This window comes from Salmo salar, unplaced genomic scaffold (assembly GCF_965601325.2).
Source record: "Salmo salar unplaced genomic scaffold, fSalSal1 ptg000587l, whole genome shotgun sequence".
Lineage (NCBI taxonomy): Eukaryota > Metazoa > Chordata > Actinopteri > Salmoniformes > Salmonidae > Salmo > Salmo salar.
In genome coordinates, this window is record NW_027675427.1 from 1,692,804 (window position 1) to 1,719,606 (window position 26,803).

The 26,803-nt window shown below is 40.7% G+C and overlaps 1 protein-coding gene and 1 long non-coding RNA gene across 2 annotated transcripts in view; both read left to right on the plus strand.

Annotated features, from left to right (window-relative positions):
* Positions 1 to 26,803, plus strand: part of LOC123733384 (uncharacterized) — a 325,585-nt gene that overhangs the window by 275,954 nt on the left and 22,828 nt on the right. The window lies entirely within an intron of this gene.
* LOC145876400 (E3 ubiquitin-protein ligase TRIM8-like) lies at positions 7,284 to 18,132 on the plus strand. Its single transcript, XM_082972179.1, has 7 exons — positions 7,284 to 7,977; positions 8,411 to 8,506; positions 13,876 to 13,926; positions 14,287 to 14,389; positions 16,333 to 16,398; positions 16,701 to 17,099; positions 17,238 to 18,132. The coding sequence occupies exons 1-6, from the start codon at positions 7,381 to 7,383 to the stop codon at positions 16,895 to 16,897; spliced, it is 1,110 nt and encodes a 369-aa protein (XP_082828305.1). The 5' UTR covers positions 7,284 to 7,380; the 3' UTR covers positions 16,898 to 17,099; positions 17,238 to 18,132.

The following is a 26,803-nucleotide window of genomic DNA, read 5'->3' on the forward strand; positions in this document are numbered from 1 at the left end:
TATATATTTATGTCCCCTTAGCGGTTCATCACGTCAGCAAAAGGGAATATGTTCCATCATCTATGTTTATTTACATTAGTGCAAATTGTCCACTGGTATTGGTGTAATTTCTCACCCCTTTTGGCCGTATGAAAGTTAATTTCCCCTCAGGCACACACATTTGTTCTTTGATATAATGAAGGTAATTTGTGTCAAATACTTTTCCCCTCATTCACCCCATCTCTTTACATTGCTGATGCATATTTGGTGGCCTGACTGTATCCATACTATATCAAAGGCCCATCCTGGTAGATCTGAACCTAATGCAGCTTGGAGTGATCAGATGACAGAAGTCACATTTAGGTGCCAGGTGTAACTGAGGCCATAGATGCTCCATATCCATTACTTTGAGTGTTTTATATAATATGACTAAATGTGTTTCTGTGTTGCAGGGGCAGTCAGAAATGGAACAGCAAGGCCACAGAACATGACATAATCAGAGCTGTGGGAGACCACCTCAAGCCCCTGGTAGAGCCGGGGGTGGTGTTTACCACTCCACCACGCCTTCAGCAGGCTGGAAAAGTGGGATTGATCCATTTGTTTGTTTCAGTTTGCAGTAGTTGAATCCTTTGACATATTGTTGAATTAAACATTTATCTTCAACAAATGCACTGGGTTGGTTGAAAAGTGATACTAAACGTACATACCAGCACTATTTTGACATAGTGGGAGATGTACTGACTTTATACTGTTTTTCATACTAAGATGGATAAAGATGTGTTGCTTTTGCACATATTTGTTCATTGGTTTAGCAAGAGTCTGTTGATTGTCAGTCATTGGGTTCATTTCTTTTGCAATATGTTCAAATCAAGCTTTATTTATACAGCACATTTCAGACATGGATGCTTCACAGGAAAAAATAATAAAACAATGAAAATAAACAGAAATATTTACCACAACAAACATAAGATTAACAACTGAAAGACGAATTAGCATTCTAAGGAAAATCCATTGATTCAAATATTAATTGGATGCAACATCCAACCCAAAATATAAGCTTGTTTTTTAGGAGGGGCTCTGAAAGACACTATGGGGGTGTCCACTGGAAGTTGACTAGTAACAACAACTGGGACCTAAAAGACACCCACCATGAGACCCACTAAATCTGCCCAAGAAGAGGCAAACAAAAGAAAAACCCACACCAAACTTAAAGACAGGAAGCAAACCAAAAAGGTGGAGCAACTAAAGGTGTTGACTCTCCACATGTATCAAGACAACTGGAGCACTGGGCCAGACACTCTTAAATAGAACCTGGACCAGCTCAGGTGAAACACCTTCCCACTAACGAGATGGACAAGCCAGCACAGGTGTAACACATACTGACTAACGAGGTGACACCAATATGTACCCAAGACACATTTCAGTTGAATGTATTCAGTTGTACAATCAATCAATCAAATGTATTTATAAAGCCCTTCTTACATCAGCTGATATCTCAATGTGCTGTACAGAAACCCAGCCTAAAACCCCAAACAGCAAGCAATGCAGGTATCTAAGCACGGTGGCTAGGAAAAACTCCCTAGAAAGGCCAAAACCAAGGAAGAAACCAGGCTATGAGGGGTGGCCAGTCCTCTTCTGGCTGTGCCGGATGGAGATTATAACTGAACATGGCCAAGATGTTCAAATGTTCATAGATGACCAGCAGGGTCAAATAATAATAATCACAGTGGTTGTCGAGGGTGCAACAGGTCAGCACCTCAGGAGTAAATGTCAGTTGGCTTTTCATAGCCGATCATTCAGAGTATCTCTACAACTTCCATTTCACGTAATCATCTACAAAGCTTCACCTTCTACAATATAAACATGGTGTCTACTGGCTACACGTATTTCTAAATAATAATATACAATCATACTTTTTTATCCTTTCTCTTTCTATAGAATCCTAAAACTCACGAGCTTCTAGAACTCTCGTCCCCTTGGAACGAGCCCAAACAAAACTCATCTCCAATACATTTATTGTATATATACAATACAGTGTGTTCTCTGGTGTAATGTCAGCTGGCTAGATTGACCAAAACTCTTCCCACATTGATCACAGCTATAAGATTACTCCCCTGTGTGTGTTCTCTGGTGCACTGTCAGATTGCCAGATTGACAAAAACTCTTCCCACATTGACCACAACTATAAGGTTTCTCTCCTGTGTGTGTTCTCTGGTGTAATGTCAGCTGGCTAGATTGACCAAAACTCTTCCCACATTGACCACAGCTATAAGGTTTCTCTCCTGTGTGTATTCTCTGGTGTAAAGTCAGCTGGCTAGATGTAGTAAAACTCTTCCCACATTGATTACAGCTATAAGGTTTCTCTCCTGTGTGTATTCTCCGGTGTAAAGTCAGAGAGCCAGATGTAGTAAAACTATTCCCACACTGATCACAGCTGTAAGGTTTCTCTCCTGTGTGTATTCTCTGGTGTTGAGTCAGATGGCAAGATCGACCAAAACTCTTCCCACATTGATCACAGATATAAGATTTCTCTCCTGTGTGTGTTCTCTGGTGTAGATTCAGAGAGCCAGATGTAGTATAACTCATCCCACATTGATCACAGCTGTAAGGTTTCTCTCCTGTGTGTGTTCTCTGATGAATTTTAATGCCTGAGGAGGTGAATCTCTTCCCACAGTCAGAGCAGCAGTGAGTTCTCTTCCCTGTGGGTCTTTGCAGGTGTTTATTGAGGTGTTCTGATCTGGAGAGACTCTTCTCTGCCTCTTCAGCATCACGAGGTTGTTGAGGCTCCCCAGAGGATCCACGATAGTCCCATATCTCTCCTGTGTGAACAACAAAGTCAGACAGATGATTAAAGGCCCACTGTAAAAGGTGATGCCAACAGTGGAGCCATGATGTTGTACAACAATTGACGTCTGTAATGAATGTTAAAATTATTTGACAATTGTCTTAAAATGAGTAGGAATAGTCATATTTTGTCTTCTTTTCACATTAGTAGTGACATCGATGATTGTAGGCTAGAAATAAGTTATTCATGTTGTTGAAACTCTAAGCAGTGTGCCAGACGACTAATTGGTCTCCAATATAGGCCCCTTTCTGTGTTTGCTAAAATTGCAGCACGAGGGCAATTTGATTGCAGAAACTCCTCCCTGCTAATGAAGAAACCGATAGTTATGGATGTAGTATATCTGCCAGGAGCAAAAATGGTGAGAAAAGATTTTAGTTTTTCACAATGTATTCTGAATGTGAATGGGGGAGACTCAGGGGAGTAACCTCCATTTCCAGGTTGCTTATGAGTACATTTCACACTACTTTGGATTATAATTGTAAGGATATTTTTGAATGTCCTGTTTAATAAAATGTTTGCTAAAGCATTAAGAATTATGTGTAATTATTGAAGAACCGCGTTAATGACAGTATCCATTTGGGTGTTGTCAATAAAGTTCAGATTTTATTTATTTATTTAACCAGGTAGGCCAGTTGAGAACAAGTTCTCATTTACGACTGCGACCTGGCCAAGATAAAGCAAAGCAGTGCGACACAAACAACACAGAGTTACACATGGAATAAACAAGCATACAGTCAATAACACAATAGAAAAATCTATATACAGTTGTGCAAATGGAGTAAGGAGGTAAGGCAATAAATAGGCCATAGTAGCGAAGTAATTACAATTTAGCAAATTAACACTGGAGTGATAGATGTGCAGATGATGATGTGCAAGTAGAAATACTGGTGTGCAAAAGAGCAAAAAAGTAAATAAAAACATGGGGATGAGGTAGGCAGTTGGATGGACTATTTACAGATGGGCTGTGTACAGCTGCAGCGATCGGTAAGCTGCTCAGATAGCTGATGCTTAAAGTTAGTGAGGGAGATATATGTCTCCAACTTCAGCGATTTTTGCAATTCGTTCCAGTCATTGGCAGCAGAGAACTAGAAAGAAATGTGTCCAAAGTAGGTGTTGGCTTTGGGGATGACCAGTGAGATATACCTCCTGGAGCGCGTGCTATGGGTGGGTGTTGCTATGGTGACCTGTGAGCTGAGTGAAGGCGGCCTAGCAAAGACCTATAGATGACCTGGAGCCAGTGGGTTTGGCGACGAATATGTAGCGAGGGCCAGCCGACGAGAGCATACAGGTCGCAGTGGTGGGTGCTTGATAAGAGAATTATCTATTAAATGTAAATGAATCAATAAACCATGATGAATTATTAGTCATACAGCATGGTTAATGAATAATCAAAGTAAAGATCAATGTAGGGATCGATTAGTCTGATTAGTTCCGGAAAGTCCAGGAACCACTGGAGAGGGAAAGAAATGTGTGTATGCAATTAGTATAGAGAGATAGAGAAACAGATGGTCAAGGGAGTAAAACTTCAGAGAGTTCCTTACCTTGAAGGAAAGGAACAGGCTGAGCCAGAAGGTGATAAACAGTGTGAGAAGTTTATGGGGGTTGCAGGTCACCAACAGATTGTGTGTAAATGCATGTGCGTAAGAAAGCAAGAACTATATAATGACTGTTTTGTTATCCTGACCTCAGAACGTTCTCTGAATAAAGCTACAGATACCTTTTGCAGAAAGCTGAGTCCTTGCCTAATTATTTGAACCCATTGTCTTACAAACTTTGGGCATTAGTCAAGGCGAATTGATTATTGATTATTATCATAAAATATATAAAATTCCTTTAACAATTGGTCCTTCGAGCCGGATTTCAAACTGCCGCTGTCGTTCCAAGGAGACACTGAAACCGTGCGGATGAAATATCCGTAAATCACCTGGCCCTTTACTGTGGGTTCTTCACAGGCCGGTGGCAAACTGGTACGCGACAGAGGTGGTGACGAGATTCAACGAACATTGAAAAACTCAGCTGCAAATAACAAGGTTAGTAAGCTTTATTCATTGTTTTGGGGAATAGCACCTGCATGATTACATTAAATAAGGAATGAGTGAGAGCACCTGAATGTCTGCGTTGCATGATGAGTGATACACCTGTAGGTCTGCATTACATGATGAAATGAGGAATACACCGGTATGTCTGCATTGCATGATGGAATAAGGGACACAATTGGGTGTTGGCATTAAATAGCTCAGTCTTATCACTCAATATGAGTCAAAATCTGTCACTTCCAGGAGTGCTCATTTTGTCAAAAATGAAAAAATAACAACTCACAGCTGTGTTAATAGACCCAACTCAAACATCTGCTATCTTGAAATGTCCAAAAAAGGTATTTAAATGGGCCTACCAGACATCTTCTTGAGAGAAGATAAGGTCAGGGACTCCTGTCTTACTTTCTGTCATGTTGAGATGGGTTAGTTCTTCTTGAGAGAACTAACCCAAAATTAGTCGAAAGGCTAAGGGATTCTCTTCCTGAGAAGAAGCTGACAGCCTTCAAACAGAGCAAAAAAAGTGGTCCCAAACAATATGTCAAAATGAATAAAAAAATGATACAGCCGTCTTTAATAAGATCAAACTGAACTAACTGCTATCTTGAAATGTTGAAAAAGTGTTTTTAAATAGCTCAGTCTTATCACTCAATATGAGTCAAAATCTGTCACTTCCAGGAGTGCTCATTTTGTCAAAAATGAAAAAATGAAAAAAATAACAACTCACAGCTGTGTTAATAGACCCAACTCAAACATCTGCTATCTTGAAATGTCCAAAAAAGGTATGTAAATGGGCCTACCAGACATCTTCTTGAGAGAAGATAAGGTCAGGGATCTCTCTGGTTACCCACAAAGCCATTTCCTCCTTTGGCCGTCTCTCCTTCCAGTTCTCTGCTGCCAATGACTGGAACGAACTACAAAAATCTCTGAAACTGGAAACACATATCTCCCTCACTAGCTTTAAGCACCAGCTGTCAGAGCAGCTCCCAGATCACTGCACCTGTACATAGCCCATCTATAATTTAGCCCAAAATACTACTTGTTCCCCTACTGTATTTATTTATTTATTTATTTTGCTCCTTTGCACCATATTATTTATATTTTAACTTTGAACTTTCTTCAAATTATAAATCTACCATTCCAGTGTTTTACTTGCTATATTGTATTTACTTTGCCACCATGGCCTATTTATTGCCTTTACCTCCCTTATCTCACCTAATTTGCTCACAATGTATATAGACTTATGTTTTTACTGTATTATTGACTGTATGTTTGTTTTACTCCATGTGTAACTCTGTGTTGTTGTATGTTGTCGAACTGCTTTGCTTTATCTTGGCCAGGTCGCAATTGTAAATGAGAACTTGTTCTCAACTTGCCTACCTGGTTAAATAAAGGTGAAATAAATACAAATGTATATACTGTATTCCAGTCCTGGTTCATCCTATATAACTACTGCTGTCCACTTCATATGTATATACTGTATTCCAGTCCTGGTTCATCCTATATAACTACTGCTGTCCACTTCATATGTATATACTGTATTCTAGTCATGGTTCATCCTATATAACTACTGCTGCCCACTTCATATGTATATACTGTATTCTAGTCCTGGTTCATCCTATATAACTACTGCTGTCCACTTCATATGTATATACTGTATTCCAGTCATGGTTCATCCTATATAACTACTGCTGTCCACTTAATATGTATATACTGTATTCTAGTCCTGGTTCATCCTATATAACTACTACTGTACATCTACTATTCTTCAGATATACTACAGATGTACTCCAAATTGTCTATGCATCACATCACAGTATACAGTGTATATATGTATATATATATATATATATATATATATATATCATTGCTTGTCCTAATATTTTCATTGACTTCTGCCCTCTGTGAGCTGGGAACACAAGCATTGTTAGATATTACTGCACTGTTGGAGCTGGGAACACAAGCATTGTTAGATATTACTGCACTGTTGGAACCAGGAACACAAGCATTTCCCTTCACCCACAATAACATCTGATAAATATGTGTATGAAACCAATAAAATAAAATGTGATTGTATTGTTGAAAGTGTTAGATAATTCTCAATCCGTGTTGTGTCTTGTCTAAGAACAGCCCTTAGCCGTGGTACTGTATAATAACCATATATCACACCTCCTCAGGACTTATCGATTTATAAGGCATTATAAAGGTGATTAAAATAATGATACATACGTACTTCATAGAAAACTGTTACCCTTCATATATTCTAACAACTCACATTTTAAGATTCATTATGTCATTTGTTCCATGTTAAGGGCTCTAACATTGGAACAAAACTATTTGTCTCCCTCTTGATGTTGCATGCAGTTCCTCTCTCTCTTCCTGCATTCCTCCCTCCCTCCCTCTAACCCCACCCCTCTGGCAGAACCAGGAAGTCCATCCCCCTTCACAAACTCTCTTCTGAGGAAACGAAACTGATCTGAGTCTCTGTGTCGTCTGTCTGTGTGAGAGTGAACAACCGTCCAAATGGCTCAACAGGGAGTTCTGCTGGACCAGGACCAGTTCTGTTGTTCTGTCTGTCTGGATCTACTGAAGGAACCAGTCGCCATCCCCTGTGGACACAGTTACTGTAGGAGCTGTATTGAGGGCTGCTGGGATCAGGATGTTCTGAAAGGGGTCTATAGCTGTCCTCAGTGCAGACAGACCTTCAGTCCGAGGCCGACGCTGAGTAAAAATAACATGTTGGCTGAGGTGGTGGAGAAACTGAAGAAGACAGGACTCCAGGCTGCTCCCCCTCCTGCTCTGTGCTATGCTGGACCTAGAGATGTGGTGTGTGATGTCTGCACTGGGACCAGAAAGCAGAAAGCCCTCATGTCCTGTCTGGTGTGTCTGGCCTCTTACTGTGAGACTCACCTCCAATCTCACTACGAATCTCCTGCTTTGAAGAAGCACAAGATGGTCAAAGCCACCGCACAACTACAGGAGAAGATCTGCTCTCATCATGACAAACTGCTGGAGGTTTACTGTCGTACCGATCAGCAGTGTATCTGTTATCAGTGTACAATGGACGAACATAAAGGCCATGATACAGTGTCAGCTGCAGCAGAGATGACTGAGAAACAGGTAAGACCAGAACAACTTATTGGTGACTGTCTGATAAACAAAGAATTAAAGATACAGTAGGAACTAAGGCTGTTTGAATATGAGATCATTGAAATGAAATGAATCCTCAGCAGAACAAATATGAACACAAACCTTGAGTATATTGATATGTCAACCCAGATTCTCTAAATGTATCACCATTTTATAATGTCAAAGACTATTATCATTCTGAATGCCCTTTTATGAGTCCAAAGTTCAGTCTCAACCTGTTGATACATGTAGTCCTACCATAAAAACTATAATCATTCACATAGCAACAAATAAATATCATTTAGTAAATGGACCATCCATTTTTTTAGATCTTCCTCTCTATGGGCCCTATGTCACATTACTATACTATTGATCTACTGGACTAATAAAGCTTGATAGCTCATTGAAGAGTGATTCTCCACAGAGGCAGCTGGGGATGAGTCAGCAGAAGGTCCAGCAGAGATTCCAGGAGAGAGAGAAGGAGCTGAAGGAGCTCCAACAGGCTGTGGAGTCTCTCAAGGTGAGTATTGTTGACCAGAGGAGACACACCATTTCACCTGTCTCCTCCAGTCAGAGAGAGAGAGAGAGGAAGAGGGGCCCCTATCCAATCCCACTGACCCCACTGTTGGGAACAGGTTGTCACTGCTGAGGCAGTGAAGAAAGTAGAGGAGGATGGGTCAAGGCTGAGGGATCCTGAGAGGATCCCTGTGAGTAGTAGATCTGTGACAGCACAGAGGGATGGGCCAACCATTGATATATGCTTCAGTAAGGTTGGCTTCTTAGTGTTCATAGCAAATGGTTATCAACTGTACCGCAGAAATGGAATGTAAATCACAGAAGAAAAAAAATGTTTTGGTGGCAGCTGCAGAGAAGTATTTGGTCATACTAGATTTGACTTCAGAAGAGTTCCAGGGTGTGTTGAGTGGTGGTGTCCTGTCCTCCCAGGTCGTTGGCCTGGTGCAGGAGCAGATAGGGTCAAAGTAGTGGAATGGGGTAGTGGGTTTTAATGAGTGTAGGGTTAGTTGGCCTGGTGCAGGAGCAGATAGGGTCAAAGTAGTGGAATGGGGTAGTGGGTTTTAATGAGTGTAGGGTTAGTTGGCCTGGTGCAGGAGCAGATAGGGTCAAAGTAGTGGAATGGGGTAGTGGGTTTTAATGAGTGTAGGGTTAGTTGGCCTGGTGCAGGAGCAGATAGGGTCAAAGTAGTGGAATGGGGTAGTGGGTTTTAATGAGTGTAGGGTTAGTTGGCCTGGTGCAGGAGCAGATAGGGTCAAAGTAGTGGAATGGGGTAGTGGGTTTTAATGAGTGTAGGGTTAGTTGGCCTGGTGCAGGAGCAGATAGGGTCAAAGTAGTGGAATGGGGTAGTGGGTTTTAATGAGTGTAGGGTTAGTTGGCCTGGTGCAGGAGCAGATAGGGTCAAAGTAGTGGAATGTGGGTAGTGGGTTTTAATGAGTGTAGGGTTAGTTGGCCTGGTGCAGGAGCAGATAGGGTCAAAGTAGTGGAATGGGGTAGTGGGTTTTAATGAGTGTAGGGTTAGTTGGCCTGGTGCAGGAGCAGATAGGGTCAAAGTAGTGGAATGGGGTAGTGGGTTTTAATGAGTGTAGGGTTAGTTGGCCTGGTGCAGGAGCAGATAGGGTCAAAGTAGTGGAATGGGGGTAGTGGGTTTTAAAACCTCTCTAGGCTAGGCGGGACGAATTCGTCCCACCTACGTAACAGCCACTACTATCCTGTGGCGCGATTTTCAAAACCTTAAAAATCCTATTACTTCAATTTCTCAAACATATGACTATTTTACAGCCATTTAAAGACAAGACTCTCGTTAATCTAACCACACTGTCCGATTTCAAAAAGGCTTTACAACGAAAGCAAAACATTAGATTATGTCAGCAGAGTACCAAGCCAGAAATAATCAGACACCCATTTTTCAAGCCAGCATATAATGTCACCAAAACCCAGAAGACAGCTAAATGCAGCACTCACCTTTGATGATCTTCATCAGATGACAACCCTAGGACATTATGTTATACAATACATGCATGTTTTGTTCAATCAAGTTCATATTTATATCAAAAACCAGCTTTTACATTAGCATGTGACGTTCAGAACTAGCATACCCCCCGCAAACTTCCGGGGAATTCGCTAACATTTTACTAAATTACTCACGATAAACGTTCACAAAAAGCATAACAATTATTTTAAGAATTATAGATACAGACCTCCTCTATGCACTCGATATGTCCGATTTTAAAATAGCTTTTTGGTGAAAGCACATTTTGCAATATTCTAAGTACATAGCCCAGGCATCACGGGCTCGCTATTTAGACACCCGGCAAGTTTAGCACTCACCATAATCATATTTACTATTATAAAAGTTTGATTACCTTTTGTTGTCTTCGTCAGAATACACACCCAGGACTGCTACTTCAATAACAAATGTTGGTTTGGTCCAAAATAATCCATCGTTATATCCGAATAGCGGCGTTTTGTTCGTGCGTTCCAGACACAACCTGAAATAGTAAAGAAGTGTCGCGCGCATGGCGCAATTCGTGACAATAAAATTCTAAATATTCCATTACCGTACTTCGAAGCATGTCAACCGCTGTTTAAAATCAATTTTTACGACACTTTTCTCGTAGAAAAGCGATAATATTCCGACAGGGAATCTCCTTTTCGGCAAACAGAGGAAAAAATCACAAAGGCGGGGGCGGTCGGGGTCACGCTCATAAGGCCAGTGTCCCTTGATCGGCCACTTGAGAAAGGCGATAATGTGTTTCAGCCTGGGGCTGGAATGACGACATTCTGTTTTTTCCCGGGCTCTGAGCGCCTATGGACGACGTGGGAAGTGTCACGTTAGAGCAGAGATCCTTAGTAAATGATAGAGATGGAAAAGAAGTTCAAGAAATGGTCAGACAGGACACTTCCTGTAAAGGAATCTCTCAGGTTTTGACCTGCCATTTGAGTTCTGTTATACTCACAGACACCATTCAAACAGTTTTAGAAAATTTAGGGTGTTTTCTATCCATATGTAATAAGTATATGCATATTCTAGTTACTGGGTAGGAGTGGTAACCAGATTAAATCGGGTATGTTTTTTATCCAGCCGTGTCAATACTGCCCCCTAGCCCTAACAGGTTAAGCTCTAGTGTTATGTTTTGGGAAGTGTGTTTTCATCACCTTAGGGTGACACTAGAGACTTGTGAAGAGCAGACTCCTTAGGGTGACACTAGAGACTTGTGAAGAGCAGACTCCTTAGGGTGACACTAGAGACTTGTGAAGTGCAGACTCCTTAGGGTGACACTAGAGACTTGTGAAGAGCAGACTCCTTAGGGTGACACTAGAGACTTGTGAAGAGCAGACTCCTTAGGGTGACACTAGAGACTTGTGAAGTGCAGACTCCTTAGGGTGACACTAGAGACTTGTGAAGAGCAGACTCCTTAGGGTGACACTAGAGACTTGTGAAGAGCAGACTCCTTAGGGTGACACTAGAGACTTGTGAAGAGCAGACTCAACAACCTCTCTCTGCATCATCAGGACAGTTGCTTTGTGAGAAAGTGTTAACTGTGGAAGGCGTTAACCCATGTACACAGTTAGCCAATTGTTATGTAAAATGCCGCTCGGAAGGTCCAAGTGGTCTCGTCTTGGCCCCAAGTCAGAGCAGGACCACTGAGGCCATAGCTCAGCGGGACACTGGATCCAGGCTGTGGAGTTGGAAACAAAGTCTGTGGCCACTCTGGGGAAAATCCTCAATGGAAATGGCTGATATCTGTAGAGGTTCTGTATAGAAGCTTATAGAAAGTATGGATTAAACACACCTTTATCTCCATCCTCTAGATGTTTACATTTTAACATCCTTATATAACCAGCTCAGGGCTCCATGCCTGTTTTCTAGTTAGTTTAAAGACTTTCCTACAGTAGCTTCTCCAACCTCGCCTCATGCTGTGAGTATCTGGTACTATGCTACACTGCACATTGGAGATTCAGGAACGTTTAGAGGTATTGGCCTATCAGAGAGTCAGAGCCGGCATCCCAAATGGCACCCTGTTCCCTATATAGTGCCCTACTTTAGATCAGAGTTCTGGTCAAACGTAGTGCTCTGGCCATTAGGCTCTGGTCAAAAGTAGTGCACTATATAGTGAATAGGGTGCCACTTGGGACGCAAACTGGGAGTCTGTTGGCTCTGTTCCTCTAGTCTTAGACAGACCTTTAGTTTGAATTATGGCCACCACATGCTGGGACAACCACCCCAGGAGGTAATGTCACACTCTTCTTCTGGCTTCTCTTCCATTATCTCTTTCTTTCTCTCTTCTGGTCTTCATTCCTGCCAGTGTCAGAGGAATAAGGAGGAGATTGTAGAGAGATAGTGTGTCACAGCTTGCCTCTTTGGAATATATGTACTATCTAGAATGGAGACTGCCATTGTCATTTAGTCCAGTTAGCTTTTACCAGTCCTATCACATTTTAGAGAGATATACGTCTGTATGACATTACAACAGATAACTGGAAACATTTTATGTTCTTTTTAAGGCAGCTGCATTTAGAAGACAGATTTCTTCTGTCCACAGCTGTACAACTAGTGGAATTCTGGATATAGATACTGTAGTTACTGTAGTAATGTGGTTGTAGATGTATAGATGTACTGTAGTTACTGTAGTAATGCGGTTGTAGATGTATAGATGTACTGTAGTTACTGTAGTAATGCGGTTGTAGATGTATAGATGTACTGTAGTTACTGTAGTAATGCGGTGGTAGATGTATAGATGTACTGTAGTTACTGTAGTAATGCGGTTGTAGATGTATAGATGTACTGTAGTTACTGTAGTAATGCGGTTGTAGATGTATAGATGTACTGTAGTTACTGTAGTAATGCGGTTGTAGATGTATAGATGTACTGTAGTTACTGTAGTAATGCGGTTGTAGATGTATAGATGTACTGTAGTTACTGTAGTAATGCGGTTGTAGATGTATAGATGTACTGTAGTTACTGTAGTAATGTGGTTGTAGATGTATAGATGTACTGTAGTTACTGTAGTAATGCGGTTGTAGATGTATAGATGTACTGTAGTTACTGTACTAATGTAGTAATGCGGTTGTAGATGTATAGATGTACTGTAGTTACAGTAGTAATGCGGTTGTAGATGTATAGATGTACTGTAGATCTTTTCTATTTAAATTAAATTGTTGTCTCAGTTCATTCCAATATATAAATTAAATGGCTTTTTACTGTATTACAACCAACCTTTTATGTAAAATGTTCACAATATCAACATTCCCGTAACTTGTTTCGATATCATAGCGTAAACAAAATTAGCCCGACCATTTGACAGAACTAACCGCTCCTCAAAACATACAATTAATCTTTATTCTCTCTAATGCCTATGTTTTTGTATTTTTTGGGCAATGTTTTTGCCCATTTAACATACTTCTTATCAATTTGCGTGAATTAATTGATATGGCAGTAGATCCATTTACATTAATTTTAAGGTTGTGAGCTTTCTTTGACAACAAAAGGATAACTCAAAGTCATTAACCTTGACTCTAGATGTGATCAGTCGTCATGTCCTCATTTTGTATTTAGTCTGTTCAAGACGTAAATGTGTTTCAGATGACGTCTCGATATGGTATGACCCAACCAGAGCAGAGTGTGTGTGTTACACGGTCCTCATATTGTTGGCTAGCAGATATTGTACAGTTTTAACCATTTCTATAGAGTCTTGCTTAAAAACCCCAGATCCACATATTAATATTTTCATCTATAGGTCATCTATAAAACAGTATTATCCATTTCTTATCACAAATTATTTTCACATACAGTATAATGTATAATATCCTAATTTACTGTTATGGTGCTGTGTTATTACAAACAAATATTTATTCTTCATCATTTCATTCAAGGCAAGCAAGTCCAGTGGAATTATACCCTTCCAGTGTCCTACAGCAAAGCAGGTAAGAAAGCTGCATTCTTGTTATTAGATAAAATAGTTAATGTTCTTTGTAAACACATTGTGGTATTTTTGATGTGAGGAAACATTGTAGTAATTTCCAGTAAGACTTATACAAATTAATTTTAGAAAAAGACGCTATCTGCAAAATCTGAAGCGCCATCATGATCGTTATGAGAAGGCTAAAAAAGAGATAGCTGAGAGACAGAGGTCTTTCAATCAGTTCACCATAATTAATTTATCTGTGAGTATGTAGGTGTTATGCACAATGTGATGGTACTGTAGGGAGTATGATACCCCAGGTATTAATACATGTATAAGTTATTGACAGAATTAGATGCTTTTTTTCTCCATTTTTCTTCAGACCTCTACTGACCTACTTGATGAATCTTCGGATGCTACGGACTATGACGATGCAGACTATGTTCCAGACACATGTGGCAGTTTCTTGGATGCTTCTATTATAAGTACTATAAGTTCTTGTAGTAAGGAATATAAAACCACAGAAAATAATCTCCACCACAAACTGTCAGAGAACACACCAATTAGGGAACGTTACAGCACACAGTGGGGATAGTACCACCAGTTCAGAGAAGCCAAGAACATTAAGTTATTCAAAGATGCGCAGCAATCCTTGTACTTCAGTAATAAGCTGCAGTGTGAATTCATCAGAGAACACATCACACCAGAAAAGCTCCATAAATGTCACACCTTTGTCAATAACAGCAAAAGGAAGCAAGTACAACAAGAAGCAATTTTGTCTTTATTGTAAAAAGGCCATTTCTAAATTGGCAAGACACCTCGAATCCATCCACAGTGAAAAGCCTGATGTTGCAATGGCTTTCAGTTTTAATAAAGGATCCCGCAAAAGAAGAGAGTTGTTACGCTCTCTTAAGAAGAGAGGAAACTTTGACCATAATGCTGAAGTGGCAAGCTGTGGCACTGGAGAGATGGTTGCCTGTAGAAGACCTAGTACTGCAAAACCATCTGATTACTACCGTCACTGCAAATTTTGCGAAGGACTGTATGCAAGAAATTCCCTATGGAGACGTGAGAAACTGCCCGAAGAAATCTGTTGAGGGAGAGCCTCAAGTTGGGCGGAAATGGATTCAATTGCACATACCAAGACCTGACTCAGTTAAGGAAGCTGTTTGGAAGATTGTTTGTGAAATGAACCAGGATGACGTTTCCTCGGTTGTAAGGAGTGAAACTGAAATCCTTTGTATCGGCGAGTCAGTGTTAAATTCCAGGAAACCATATGAGAAAAGGAATGACTACGCACGCCAAAAAATGAGAGAGATGGCAAGACTATTGATAACGGCAAGGGCTATAACACCATTGAAGAGCACCGAAGACCTTGTTATGCCCTGTAACTTTCCCCATGTGATACAGGCAGTAAGATCTGTTGCTGGTTATGATGTTGAAAGCAACTCGTATAAAATCCCATCATTGGCTTTGAAATTGGGACACAGTTTAGCCAAAGTTGCAGGCATTGTGCAATGCAATGCCATCATTGCAAATCGCCCTGCTGTTGCAGAGTCTGCAAAGCAATTTGCCACTTTACATCAGAAAAAGTGGACAGAGTCCATTTCAGCTACCGCGTTGGGTACACTTCAACAAGCCAAATGGAATAAACCACAGGTTTGACCCTTTACAGAGGATGTGTCGGCGCTGCACAAGTTTCTTGCTACTGAGCGTGCTAAGTGTATGAAGGACCTTGAGGAAGAACCCAACAGCAAAAGCTTTGGAAATCTTGCTAAAGTGACTTTGACGCAGGTAGTACTATTTAACAGAAGGAGGGAAGGGGAAGTTTCAAAAATGGAGCTTCAGTCTTTCACATCCAGGGATCTTACGGAGCTGAATCCAGACATTGTGAGTGGCCTTACTGACTTTGAGAGGAAGCTTGCAGAGCACTTTGAGAGAGTTGAGATTCGAGGTAAAAGGTCAAGAAAGGTTCCAGTGCTTCTAACCCCTGACATGATTGCTGCTATGGACCTCCTCATGATAAGCAGGAAAGAGTGTCAAATCCACAAAGAAAATGTGTACATGTTTGCACGGCCAGGTATCCTTTCCCATTACAGAGGCTCCGACTGCTTTCGCAAGTATGCAAATCAATGCGGCGCAAAGAACCCAGAGGCACCTTTCTAGGACATGACATCCATGTCCATAGAGAATTCTATCGGCTTCCAGAGAGTACCCTGCAGCTCGCAAAAGTCAGCAAACTGTTGATAGCAATCGAAAAAGGAAGACTGCCTTACCTGCAGGGGAAAGGGCTGGATGACATTGAGGTCAATCCTGAAGTTAAAACTTTGTTTGAAATATAGTTTTTAGCAACTTCAAATATAACTATTATAAGTGTTGTTAGTCCTTCATTTAAATAATTGGCCGTAAATGTTTTTTACCCAACCAGATGAAGTAGAAATGAGTGATGATGATTCCAGCGAAGAATCCATTGCTGACCTACATCAATGCAAAGGTATCCTGACTTGTATATATGTGGTAATATCTTTAAGTTATGTCACATAAATGCACATTTCTGTTGGGATTATCGAAACGATCCTCTATCTGTTTTTAAACAATCACATTGGTGGTGATAAGTAATTCCACATTTATGGATTTGCAATCAGTTTATGTTTATATCTGAAATATCAGTTAATATCTAATGTAGAATTGCGTATTGCCTGACATTGAGGTTGTTTACAGTGAATAATACAAGCAAGCAAATGTATTGTCATAAAGCTCATAGAAAATAATCACATTCATTATTACTTTGCAAAGGCTCAACAACAGAAACTTCTAGGGACCAGACACTTCTGAGGCAAACACAAGAGTCAACCACCCTGGATAACATGGAGGGCACTCCTGAGTCAACCACCCTGGATAACATGGAGGGCACTCCTGAGCCAACCACCCTGGATAACATGGAGGGCACTCCTGAGTCAACCACCCTGGATAACATGGAGGGCACTCCTTAGCCAACCACCCTGGATAACATGGAGGGCACTCCTGAGCCAACCACCCTGGATAACATGGAGGGCACTCCTGAGTCAACCACCCTGGATAACATGGAGGGCACTCCTGAGCCAACCACCCTGGATAACATGAGCAACACACAACCAAGACATGGTAAAATAGTCACATCCCAAGCTTCCTCAAAGTGCTCCAAAGGAAAGCAAGGTTAGTAAGCATTTTGTATTCACATGTATTGATAACATCATATAACTACTAACTAGAATCCTTTGTATCATATCCTCCATTTGTCACTTTAACAGAGCTCATTGTTAATCAGCTGTATTTTGTTTGCATTTATGAAAGCTGTGAAGGTGAGAAGCAAGTGGACAGGTGATGAAGTGAAAGCTGTTGAGCGGCATTTGCTTAATTTCATAACAAGTTGCAGAATACCAGGTAAAAAGGACTGTGACTCCTGCCTACAAGCAGAGCCAGTAGCTCTGAAAGACAGAGACTGGTTTGCTATCAAATATCCACAACAGAAACGTAGCATTAAAAAGGAAGATGAATAGATAGAACTAGAGCCAACTGTAGCTCAGGTACCATCCAATTCCAATCAGCTTCTCCTCAGATAGTGTTAATATCTGTGGGTTTCATTTTCATATTATTTTCCTTAAATGATTTATATTTTTGGTTCTTGTACAAACATGCCACATAGGCTCGACTGTAGATCCAACATGTTCGTATTGTTTATGTATAATTGAGGGCTATTAATGAGCATATGTTTGCCACTTATGGTCACATGTTTTTGGAATAACAGTTGATGATATAGGTTAATACTCTGCTCTCATTGACAGGGAAAAGAGATAAACAGTCCTTAAAGGGATTGTTATTGTTCCCAAGTTTTCAGCAGCACTTTGTTCTTAACCACAAGTTGTTGAATGTGGCAAGGTGTTTCAATTACTGTTAAACTATTACCATTTCAATGGGTGCTTGTAACAGGCCTTGTGTATAGTAACTTGCACTACGTAAATATGATGTAAATCCCTACGTTATTTAGACAGTTAGCTGAATATACTGTACACTGTCATGTTTCATAAAAGCTGGATGCTTTAATAGAGAGTTTCTCATTCATTTTAAACATGCCATTTCTACTGCCTTGTGCATAGCAGGGAAGGAGGCAAAGTGTAGGTGGTCTATTCTGGGTATTCAATTGATTTGTTAATTTGCATATTTTCACTGGCACTCAATAAAAGTAAGAAAGGCATAAAGTGTTCCCTCTTTTTTTACATTAATATTGACTGCAAATATATATATATATATATATATATATACAGTGGGGGGGAAAAGTATTTAGTCAGCCACCAATTGTGCAAGTTCTCCCACTTAAAAAGATGAGAGAGGCCTGTAATTTTCATCATAGGTACACGTCAACTATGACAGACAAAATGAGAAAAAAAATCCAGAAAATCACATTGTAGGATTTTTTATGAATTTATTTGGAAATTATGGTGGAAAATAAGTATTTGGTCAATAACAAAAATGTATCTCAATACTTTGTTATATACCCTTTGTTGGCAATGACACAGGTCAAACGTTTTCTGTAAGTCTTCACAAGGTTTTCACACACTGTTGCTGGTATTTTGGCCCATTCCTCCATGCAGATCTCCTCTAGAGCAGTGATGTTTTGGGGCTGTCGCTGGGCAACACGGACTTTCAACTCCCTCCAAAGATGTTCTATGGGGTTGAGATCATTACAAGACCATGGTGCTTGCCTACGGAGCTGTGAGGGGAACGGCACCTCCATACCTTCAGGCTCTGATCAGGCCCTACACCCAAACAAGGGCACTGCGTTCATCCACCTCTGGCCTGCTGGCCCCCCTACCTCTGAGGAAGCACAGTTCCCGCTCAGCCCAGTCAAAACTGTTCGCTGCTCTGGCACCCCAATGGTGGAACAAGCTCCCTCACGACGCCAGGACAGCGGAGTCAATCACCACCTTCCGGAGACACCTGAAAACCCACCTCTTTAAGGAATACCTGGGATAGGATAAAGTAATCCTTCTAACCCCCCCCCCCCCCCTTAAAAGATTTAGATGCACTATTGTAAAGTGGTTGTTCCACTGGATATCATAAGGTGAATGCACCAATTTGTAAGTCGCTCTGGATAAGAGGGTCTGCTAAATGACTTAAATGTAAATGTAAATGAGATCTGGAGACTGGCTAGGCCACTCCAGGACCTTGAAATGCTTCTTACGAAGCCACTCCTTCATTGCCCGGGCGGTGTGTTTGGGATCATTGTCATGCTGAAAGACCCAGCCACGTTTCATCTTCAATGCCCTTGCTGATGGAAGGAGGTTTTCACTCAAAATCTCACGATACATTCATTCTTTCCTTTACACGGATCAGTCGTCCTGGTCCCTTTGCAGAAAAACAGCCCCAAAGCATGATGTTTCCACCCCCATGCTTCACAGTAGGTATGGTGTTCTTTGGATGCAACTCAGCATTCTTTGTCCTCCAAACACAACGAGTTGAGTTTTTACCAAAAAGTTATATTTTGTTTTCATCTGACCATATGACATTCTCCCAATCATCTTCTGGATCATCCAAATGCTCTCTAGCAAACTTCAGACGGGCCTGGACATGTACTGGCTTAAGCAGGGGGACACGTCCGGCACTGCAGGATTTGAGTCCCTGGCGACGTAGTGTGTTACTGATGGTAGGCTTTGTTACTTTGGTCCCAGCTCTCTGCAGGTCATTCAATAGGTCCCCCCGTGTGGTTCTGGGATTTTTGCTCACCGTTCTTGTGATCATTTTGACCCCACGGAGTGAGATCTTGCGTGGAGCCCCAGATCGAGGGAGATTATCAGTGGTCTTGTATGTCTTCCATTTCCTAATAATTGCTCCCACAGTTGATTTCTTCAAACCAAGCTGCTTACCTATTGCAGATTCAGTCTTCCCAGCCTGGTGCAGGTCTACAATTTGGTTTCTGGTGTCCTTTGACAGCTCTTTGGTCTTGGCCATAGTGGAGTTTGGAGTGTGACTGTTTGAGGTTGTGGACAGGTGTCTTTTATACTGATAACAAGTTCAAACAGGTGCCATTAAGCTCTCTGGGCTAGGGGGGACGAATGCGTCCCACCTACGCAACAGCCAGTCTAATCCAGTAGCGCAATTTTCAAATACCTTAAAAATCCTATTACTTCAATTTCTCAAACATATGACTATTTTACAGCTATTTAAAGACAAGACTCTCGTTAATCTAACCACACTGTCCGATTTCAAAAAGGCTTTACAACGAAAACAAAACATTAGATTATGTCAGCAGAGTACCAAGCCAGAAATAATCAGACACCCATTTTTCAAGCTAGCATATAATGTCACAAAAACCCAGAAGACAGCTAAATGCAGCACTAACCTTTGAGGATCTTCATCAGATGACAACTCTAGGACATTATGTTATACAATACATGCATGTTTTGTTCAATCAAGTTCATATTTATATCAAAAACCAGCTTTTTACATTAGCATGTGACGTTCAGAACTAGCATAACCCCCGCAAACTTCCGGCGAATCACTAACAATTTACTAAATTACTCACGATAAACGTTCACAAAAAGCATAACAATTATTTTAAGAATTATAGATACAGAACTCCTCTATGCACTCGATATGTCCGATTTTAAAATAGCTTTTTGGTGAAAGCACATTTTGCAATATTCTAAGTACATAGCCCAGCCATCACGGGCTAGCTATTTAGACACCCGGCAAGTTTAGCACTCACCAATATCAGATTTAATATTACAAAAGTTTGATTACCTTTTGTTGTCTTCATCAGAATGCACTCCCAGGACTGCTACTTCAATAACAAATGTTGGTTTGGTCCAAAATAATCCATCGTTATATCCGAATAGCGGCGTTTTGTTCGTGCGTTCCAGAAGCTGTCCGAAATGGTAAATCAGGGTCGCGCGCATGGCGCAATTCGTGACAAAAAAAATCTAAATATTCCATTACCGTACTTCGAAGCATGTCAACCTCTGTTTAAAATCCATTTTTATGCCATTTTTCTCGTAAAAAAGCGATAATATTCCGACCGGGAATGTCCATTTAGCTAAACAGAGGAAAGAAAACAAGGCTTTCGGTCGACGCGGGCACGAGCCTGAGTCTCACAGTACTGTAACCAGCCACTACCCAAACGCGCTACTTTGTTTCAGCCAGAGCCTGCAAAGCCACGATTCAGCGTTTTGCCGCCTTCTGAGAGCCTATGGCAGCCGTAGGAAGTGTCACGGGACAGCTAAGATCCTCACTCTTCAATAAACAGAGACAAGAAGAACGACACCTTGTCAGACAGGCCACTTCCTGCATGAAATCTTCTCAGGTTTTTGCCTGCCATATGAGTTCTGTTATACTCAAAGACACCATTCAAACAGTTTTAGAAGCTTTAGGGTGTTTTCTATCCAAAGCCAATAATTATATGCATATTCTAGTTACTGGGCAGGAGTAGTAACCAGATTAAATCGGGTACGTTTTTTATCCAGCCGTGTCAATACTGCCCCCTATCCATAAAAGGTTAAAGAAGAGGAGGGGCATTTGTAAGGGGTATGACATATGGTATGACCAAATGTCAGGTATAAAATGCTGTGTACATTGTATGATATTCAGAGCTCTCGTAAATAAACATTCTGACCAATTGTAGGCTGGCTCTCCGTCTGCTTCATTCAACCAGAATCTTACACCCTCTGGGATGGCAGACTGAGTAGTTTAATTGAAGTTCAGTTTATGAACATTGGGAACAGAATTCCCATGACAGAAGGTAGAAACTAGGGCCTGTAGGACCTGCCTTGTTGATAGTGTTGTTAACCTGTTGGGTCTAGGGGGCAGCATTTGCACGTCTGGATAAAAAAAATGTACCCGATTTAATCTGGTTACTAATCCTACCCAGTAACTAGAATATGCATATACTTATTATATATGGATAGAAAACACTCTAAAGTTTCCAAAACTGTTTGAATGGTGTCTGTGAGTATAACAGAACTCATTTGGCAGGCAAAACCCTGAGACATTTTCTGACAGGAAGTGGATACCTGATGTGTTGTATTGACTTTAAACCTCTCCCATTGAAAAACACAGGGGTTTAGGAATATTTTGGCACTTCCTATTGCTTCCACTAGATGTCACCAGCCTTTACAAAGTGTTTTGAGTCTTCTGGAGGGAGATCTGACCGAACAAGAGCCATGGAACGGTGATGTCCCATTAGACACCTGGCGCGCTACTTCATGTTGGGTACCCTCGTTCCAATACGTTATAAAAGGCTATGCATTCGTCCACCTTGAATATTATTCATGTTCTGGTTAAAAAAGGCCCTAATGATTTATGCTATACAACGTTTGACATGTTTGAACGAACGGAAATATATTTTTTCCCCTCGTTCATGACGAGAAGTCCGGCTGGCTTACATCATGTGCTAACGAGACGGAGATTTTTGGACATAAATGATGAGCTTTTTTGAACAAAACTACATTCGTTATGGACCTGTGATACCTGGAAGTGACATCTGATGAAGAGAATCAAAGGTAATGGATTATTTACATAGTATTTTCGATTTTAGATCTCCCCAACATGACGTCTAGTCTGTATCGCAACGCGTATTTTTCTGGGCACAGTGCTCAGATTATTGCAAAGTGTGATTTCCCAGTAAGGTTATTTTTAAATCTGGCAAGTTGATTGCGTTCAAAAGATGTAAATCTATAATTCTTTAAATGACAATATAATATTTTACCAATGTTTTCTAATTTTAATTATTTAATTTGTGACGCTGACTTGACTGCCGGTTATTGGAGGGAAACGATTTCCTCAACATCAATGCCATAGTAAAACGCTGTTTTTGTATATAAATATGAACTTGATAGAACTAAAAATGCATGCATTGTCTAACATAATGTCCTAGGAGTGTCATCTGATGGAGATTGTAAAAGGTTAGTGTATCATTTTAGCTGGTTTTATGGTTTTGGTGACCCTGTCTTTGACTTGACAAAACATTACACACAACTCTTGTAAATGTACTGTCCTAACATACTCTAAATGTATGCTTTCGCCGTAAAACCTTTTTGAAATCGTAAAACGTGGTTAGATTAAGGAGATGTTTATCTTTCAAATGGTGTAACATAGTTGTATTTTTGAAAAATTTGAATTTTGACATTTATTTGGATTCAAATTTGCCGCTCTTGAAATGCACCTGCTGTTGATGGAGTGCACCACAGGTGGCACGCTAGCGTCCCACCTAGCCCCAAGAGGTTAAGAAGGTAGAGCAGGGCTTTATTATGGACAGACTTCTCCCCATCTTAGCTACTGTCGTATCAATATGTTTTGACCATGGCAGTTTACAATCCAGGGTTACTCCAAGCAGTTTAGTCTCCTCAACTTGCTCAATTTCCACATTATTCATTACAAGATGAACAGGTGAGCAGTACGCGTCTATGAAATGAGAGCATGAACAGTGTGAGGACCGTTAAAACGTCTTAGGGCTAGAGGGCAGTTTTCGGAAGTTCGGAGAGTCTGGCGAGCCCAAAGTAAAATGCCTGTTACTCAGGCCCAGAAGCTATGCATAGAATTGGTAGATTTGGAAAGAAAACACTCTGACGTTTCCAAAATTATTAAAATAATGTCTGTGAGTATAACAGAACAGATATGGCAGGCGAAAACCCGAAGAATATCCGACCAAAAAATAAATAAATAAAATCACAGGCTCATATTTTGTAAAGCTATTGAAAACTCCTATGTCCGTCACCCAGATTGCAATTCATAATAGCTTCCACTAGATGTCAACAGTATTTATTCAAGGTTTTGAGGCTTCAATTTTGAAAAATAAATAAATATTTACACTTTCAGTGAGCTGACTGCTTGGGTCACATCAGTGTTTTTGCGCGCAATGGAGAGGGTGCGCACTTGCGAATTTGGCATTCCTATTGAACACAGTACTTTCCGTATGAAATATTATAGTTTATTTACATTTTAGACAACCTGAGGATGATATAGACCCATTATTTGACTTGTTTGGACTAAATTTACTGGTAGCTTTTAGAACTTCTTTGTCTGCATGTTGAAGGAGTGGATTTCTGAAGTCATGGCGCCTGCTAAACAGACTATTTTGGGATATAAAGAAGGACTTTATCGAACAAAACGACCATTCATTGTGTAGCTGGGACGCTTGGGATTGCAAACAGAGGAAGATCTTCAAAGGTAAGGGATTTATTTTATCGCTATTTGGGATTCTGTGACTCCTCTGCTTGTTTGGAAAATATGTTGTTGTGGGGTGCTGTCCTCAGATAATCGAATGCTATGCTTTCACCGTAAAGCCTTTTTGAAATCTGACAACGCAGTTCGATTGCCAAGATTCTAAGCTTTTAAATGATGTATGACACTTGTAATTTCATGAATGTTTAACCTCTTAGGGCTAGGGGGCAGTATTTACACCGCCGGATAAAAAACGTACTCGATTTAATCTGGTTACTACTCCTACCCAGTAACTAGAATATGCATATACTTATTAGATATGGATAGAAAACACCCTAAAGTTTCTAAAACTGTTTGAATGGTGTCTGTGAGTATAACAGAACTCATATGGCAGGCAAAAACCTGAGAGATTCCTTTACAGGAAGTGGCCTGTCTGACCATTTATTGGCTCTCTTTGACATCTCTTTCCAAAACAAAGGATCTCTGCGGTAACGTGACACTTCCCACGGCTCCAATAGGCTCTCAGAGCCCGGGAAAAAGCTGAATGTCGTCATTCCAGCCCCAGGCTGAAACACATTATCGCCTTTGTCAAGTGGCCGATCAAGGGACAGTGGGCTTAGGCGCGTGCACTGGTCGCCCCCGTCTTTCTTTTTTTTCCTCTATTTACCGAAACGCAGATTCCCGGTCGGAATATTATCGCTTTTTTACGAGATAAATTGCATAAAAATTGATTTTAAACAGCGTACCCGAGTTAATCTGATTATTACTCCTGCCCAGTAACTAGAATATGCATATACTTATTACATATGGATAGAAAATACCCTAAAGTTTCTAAAACTGTTTGAATGGTGTCTGTGAGTATAACTGAACTCATTTGGCAGGCAAAAATCTGAGACGGTTTCATGCATGAAGTGGCCTGTCTGACAAGGTATCGTTCTTCTTGTCTCTGTTTATTGAAGAGTGAGGATCTTAGCTGTCCCGTGACACTTCCTACGGCTGCCATAGGCTCTCAGAAGGCGGCAAAACGCAGAATCGTGGCTTTGCAGGCTCTGGCTGAAAAAAAGTAGCGCGTTTGGGTAGTGGCTGGTTACAGTACTGTGAGACTCAGGCTCGTGCCCGCATGACCGAAAGGTTTGTTTTCATTCCTCTGTTTAGCTAAATGGACATTCCCGGTCGGAATATTATCGCTTTTTTACGAGAAAAATGGCATAAAAATGGATTTTAAACAGCGGTTGACATGCTTCGAAGTACGGTAATGGAATATTTAGATTTTTTTTGTCACGAATTGCGCCATGCGCACAACCCTGATTTACCATTTCAGATAGTGTCTGGGACGCACTAACAAAACGCCGCTATTCGGATATAACGATGGATTATTTTGGACCAAACCAACATTTGTTATTGAAGTAGCAGTCCTGGGAGTGCATTCTGACGAAGACAACAAAAGGTAATCAAACTTTTATAATAGTAAATATGATTATGGTGAGTGCTAAACTTGCCGGGTGTCTAAATAGCTAGCCCGTGATGCCTGGGCTATGTACTTAGAATATTGCAAAATGTGCTTTCACCAAAAAGCTATTTTAATAAAATCGGACATATCGAGTGCATAGAGGAGGTCTGTATCTATAATTCTTAAAATAATTGTTATGCTTTTTGTGAACGTTTATCGTGAGTAATTTAGTAAAATGTTAGCGAATTTACCGGAAGTTTGCAGGGGGTATGCTAGTTCTGAACGTCACATGCTAATGTAAAAAGCTGGTTTTTGATATAAATATGAACTTGATTGAACAAAACATGCATGTATTGTATAACATAATGTCCTAGGGTTGTCATCTGATGAAGATCATCAAAGGTTGGTGCTGCATTTAGCTGTCTTCTGGGTTTTTGTGACATTATATGCTAGCTTGAAAAATGGGTGTCTGATTATTTCTGGCTTGGTACTCTGCTTACATAATCTAATGTTTTGCTTTCGTTGTAAAGCCTTTTTGAAATCAGACAGTGTGGTTAGATTAACGAGAGTCTTGTCTTTAAATAGCTGTAAAATAGTCATATGTTTGAGAAATTGAAGTAATAGGATTTTTAAGGTTTTGAAAATCGCGCCACAGGCTTCAAGTGGCTGTTACGTAGGTGGGACGAATTCGTCCCGCCTAGCCCAGAGAGGTTAAAATGTAATATTGTCATTCTAAGATTTATAGATGAATATCTCTTGAAAGCACCTGTCGTACCAGATTTAAAAATAACTTTACTGGGTAATCACACTTAGCGCCACAGCAGTTTCGAAATATTCCTTTTTTTTCACATTTAGGTTCGTTCAAACATGTCAAACGTTGTATAACATAAATCTTCAGGGCCTGTTTCAACAAGAGAGCCAATAAGATTCGAGGGGGATGATTTCATCGTGTTTCAAAACGTTTCCAAAGGTGGGGGTAGACAGGGCCGCCGGCGTCATAATGGTGATGGCCCTCCCCCTGTGACCAATTTCCAACGCGTCTCATTCACTGAGTTTCGACAGTAGAAGGCTCAAAACACTTTGTAAAGACTGGCGACATCTTGTGGAAGCAATAGGAAGTGCTCAATAAACGATATCGCACGGTGTGAATAATAGGCGACGACGTGAAGTTGAGTCCACAATTCAGAATGCCACTTCATGTTTCAATCGGTCTCGGGGTTTTGACTGCCATATGAGTTCTGTTATACTCACAGAC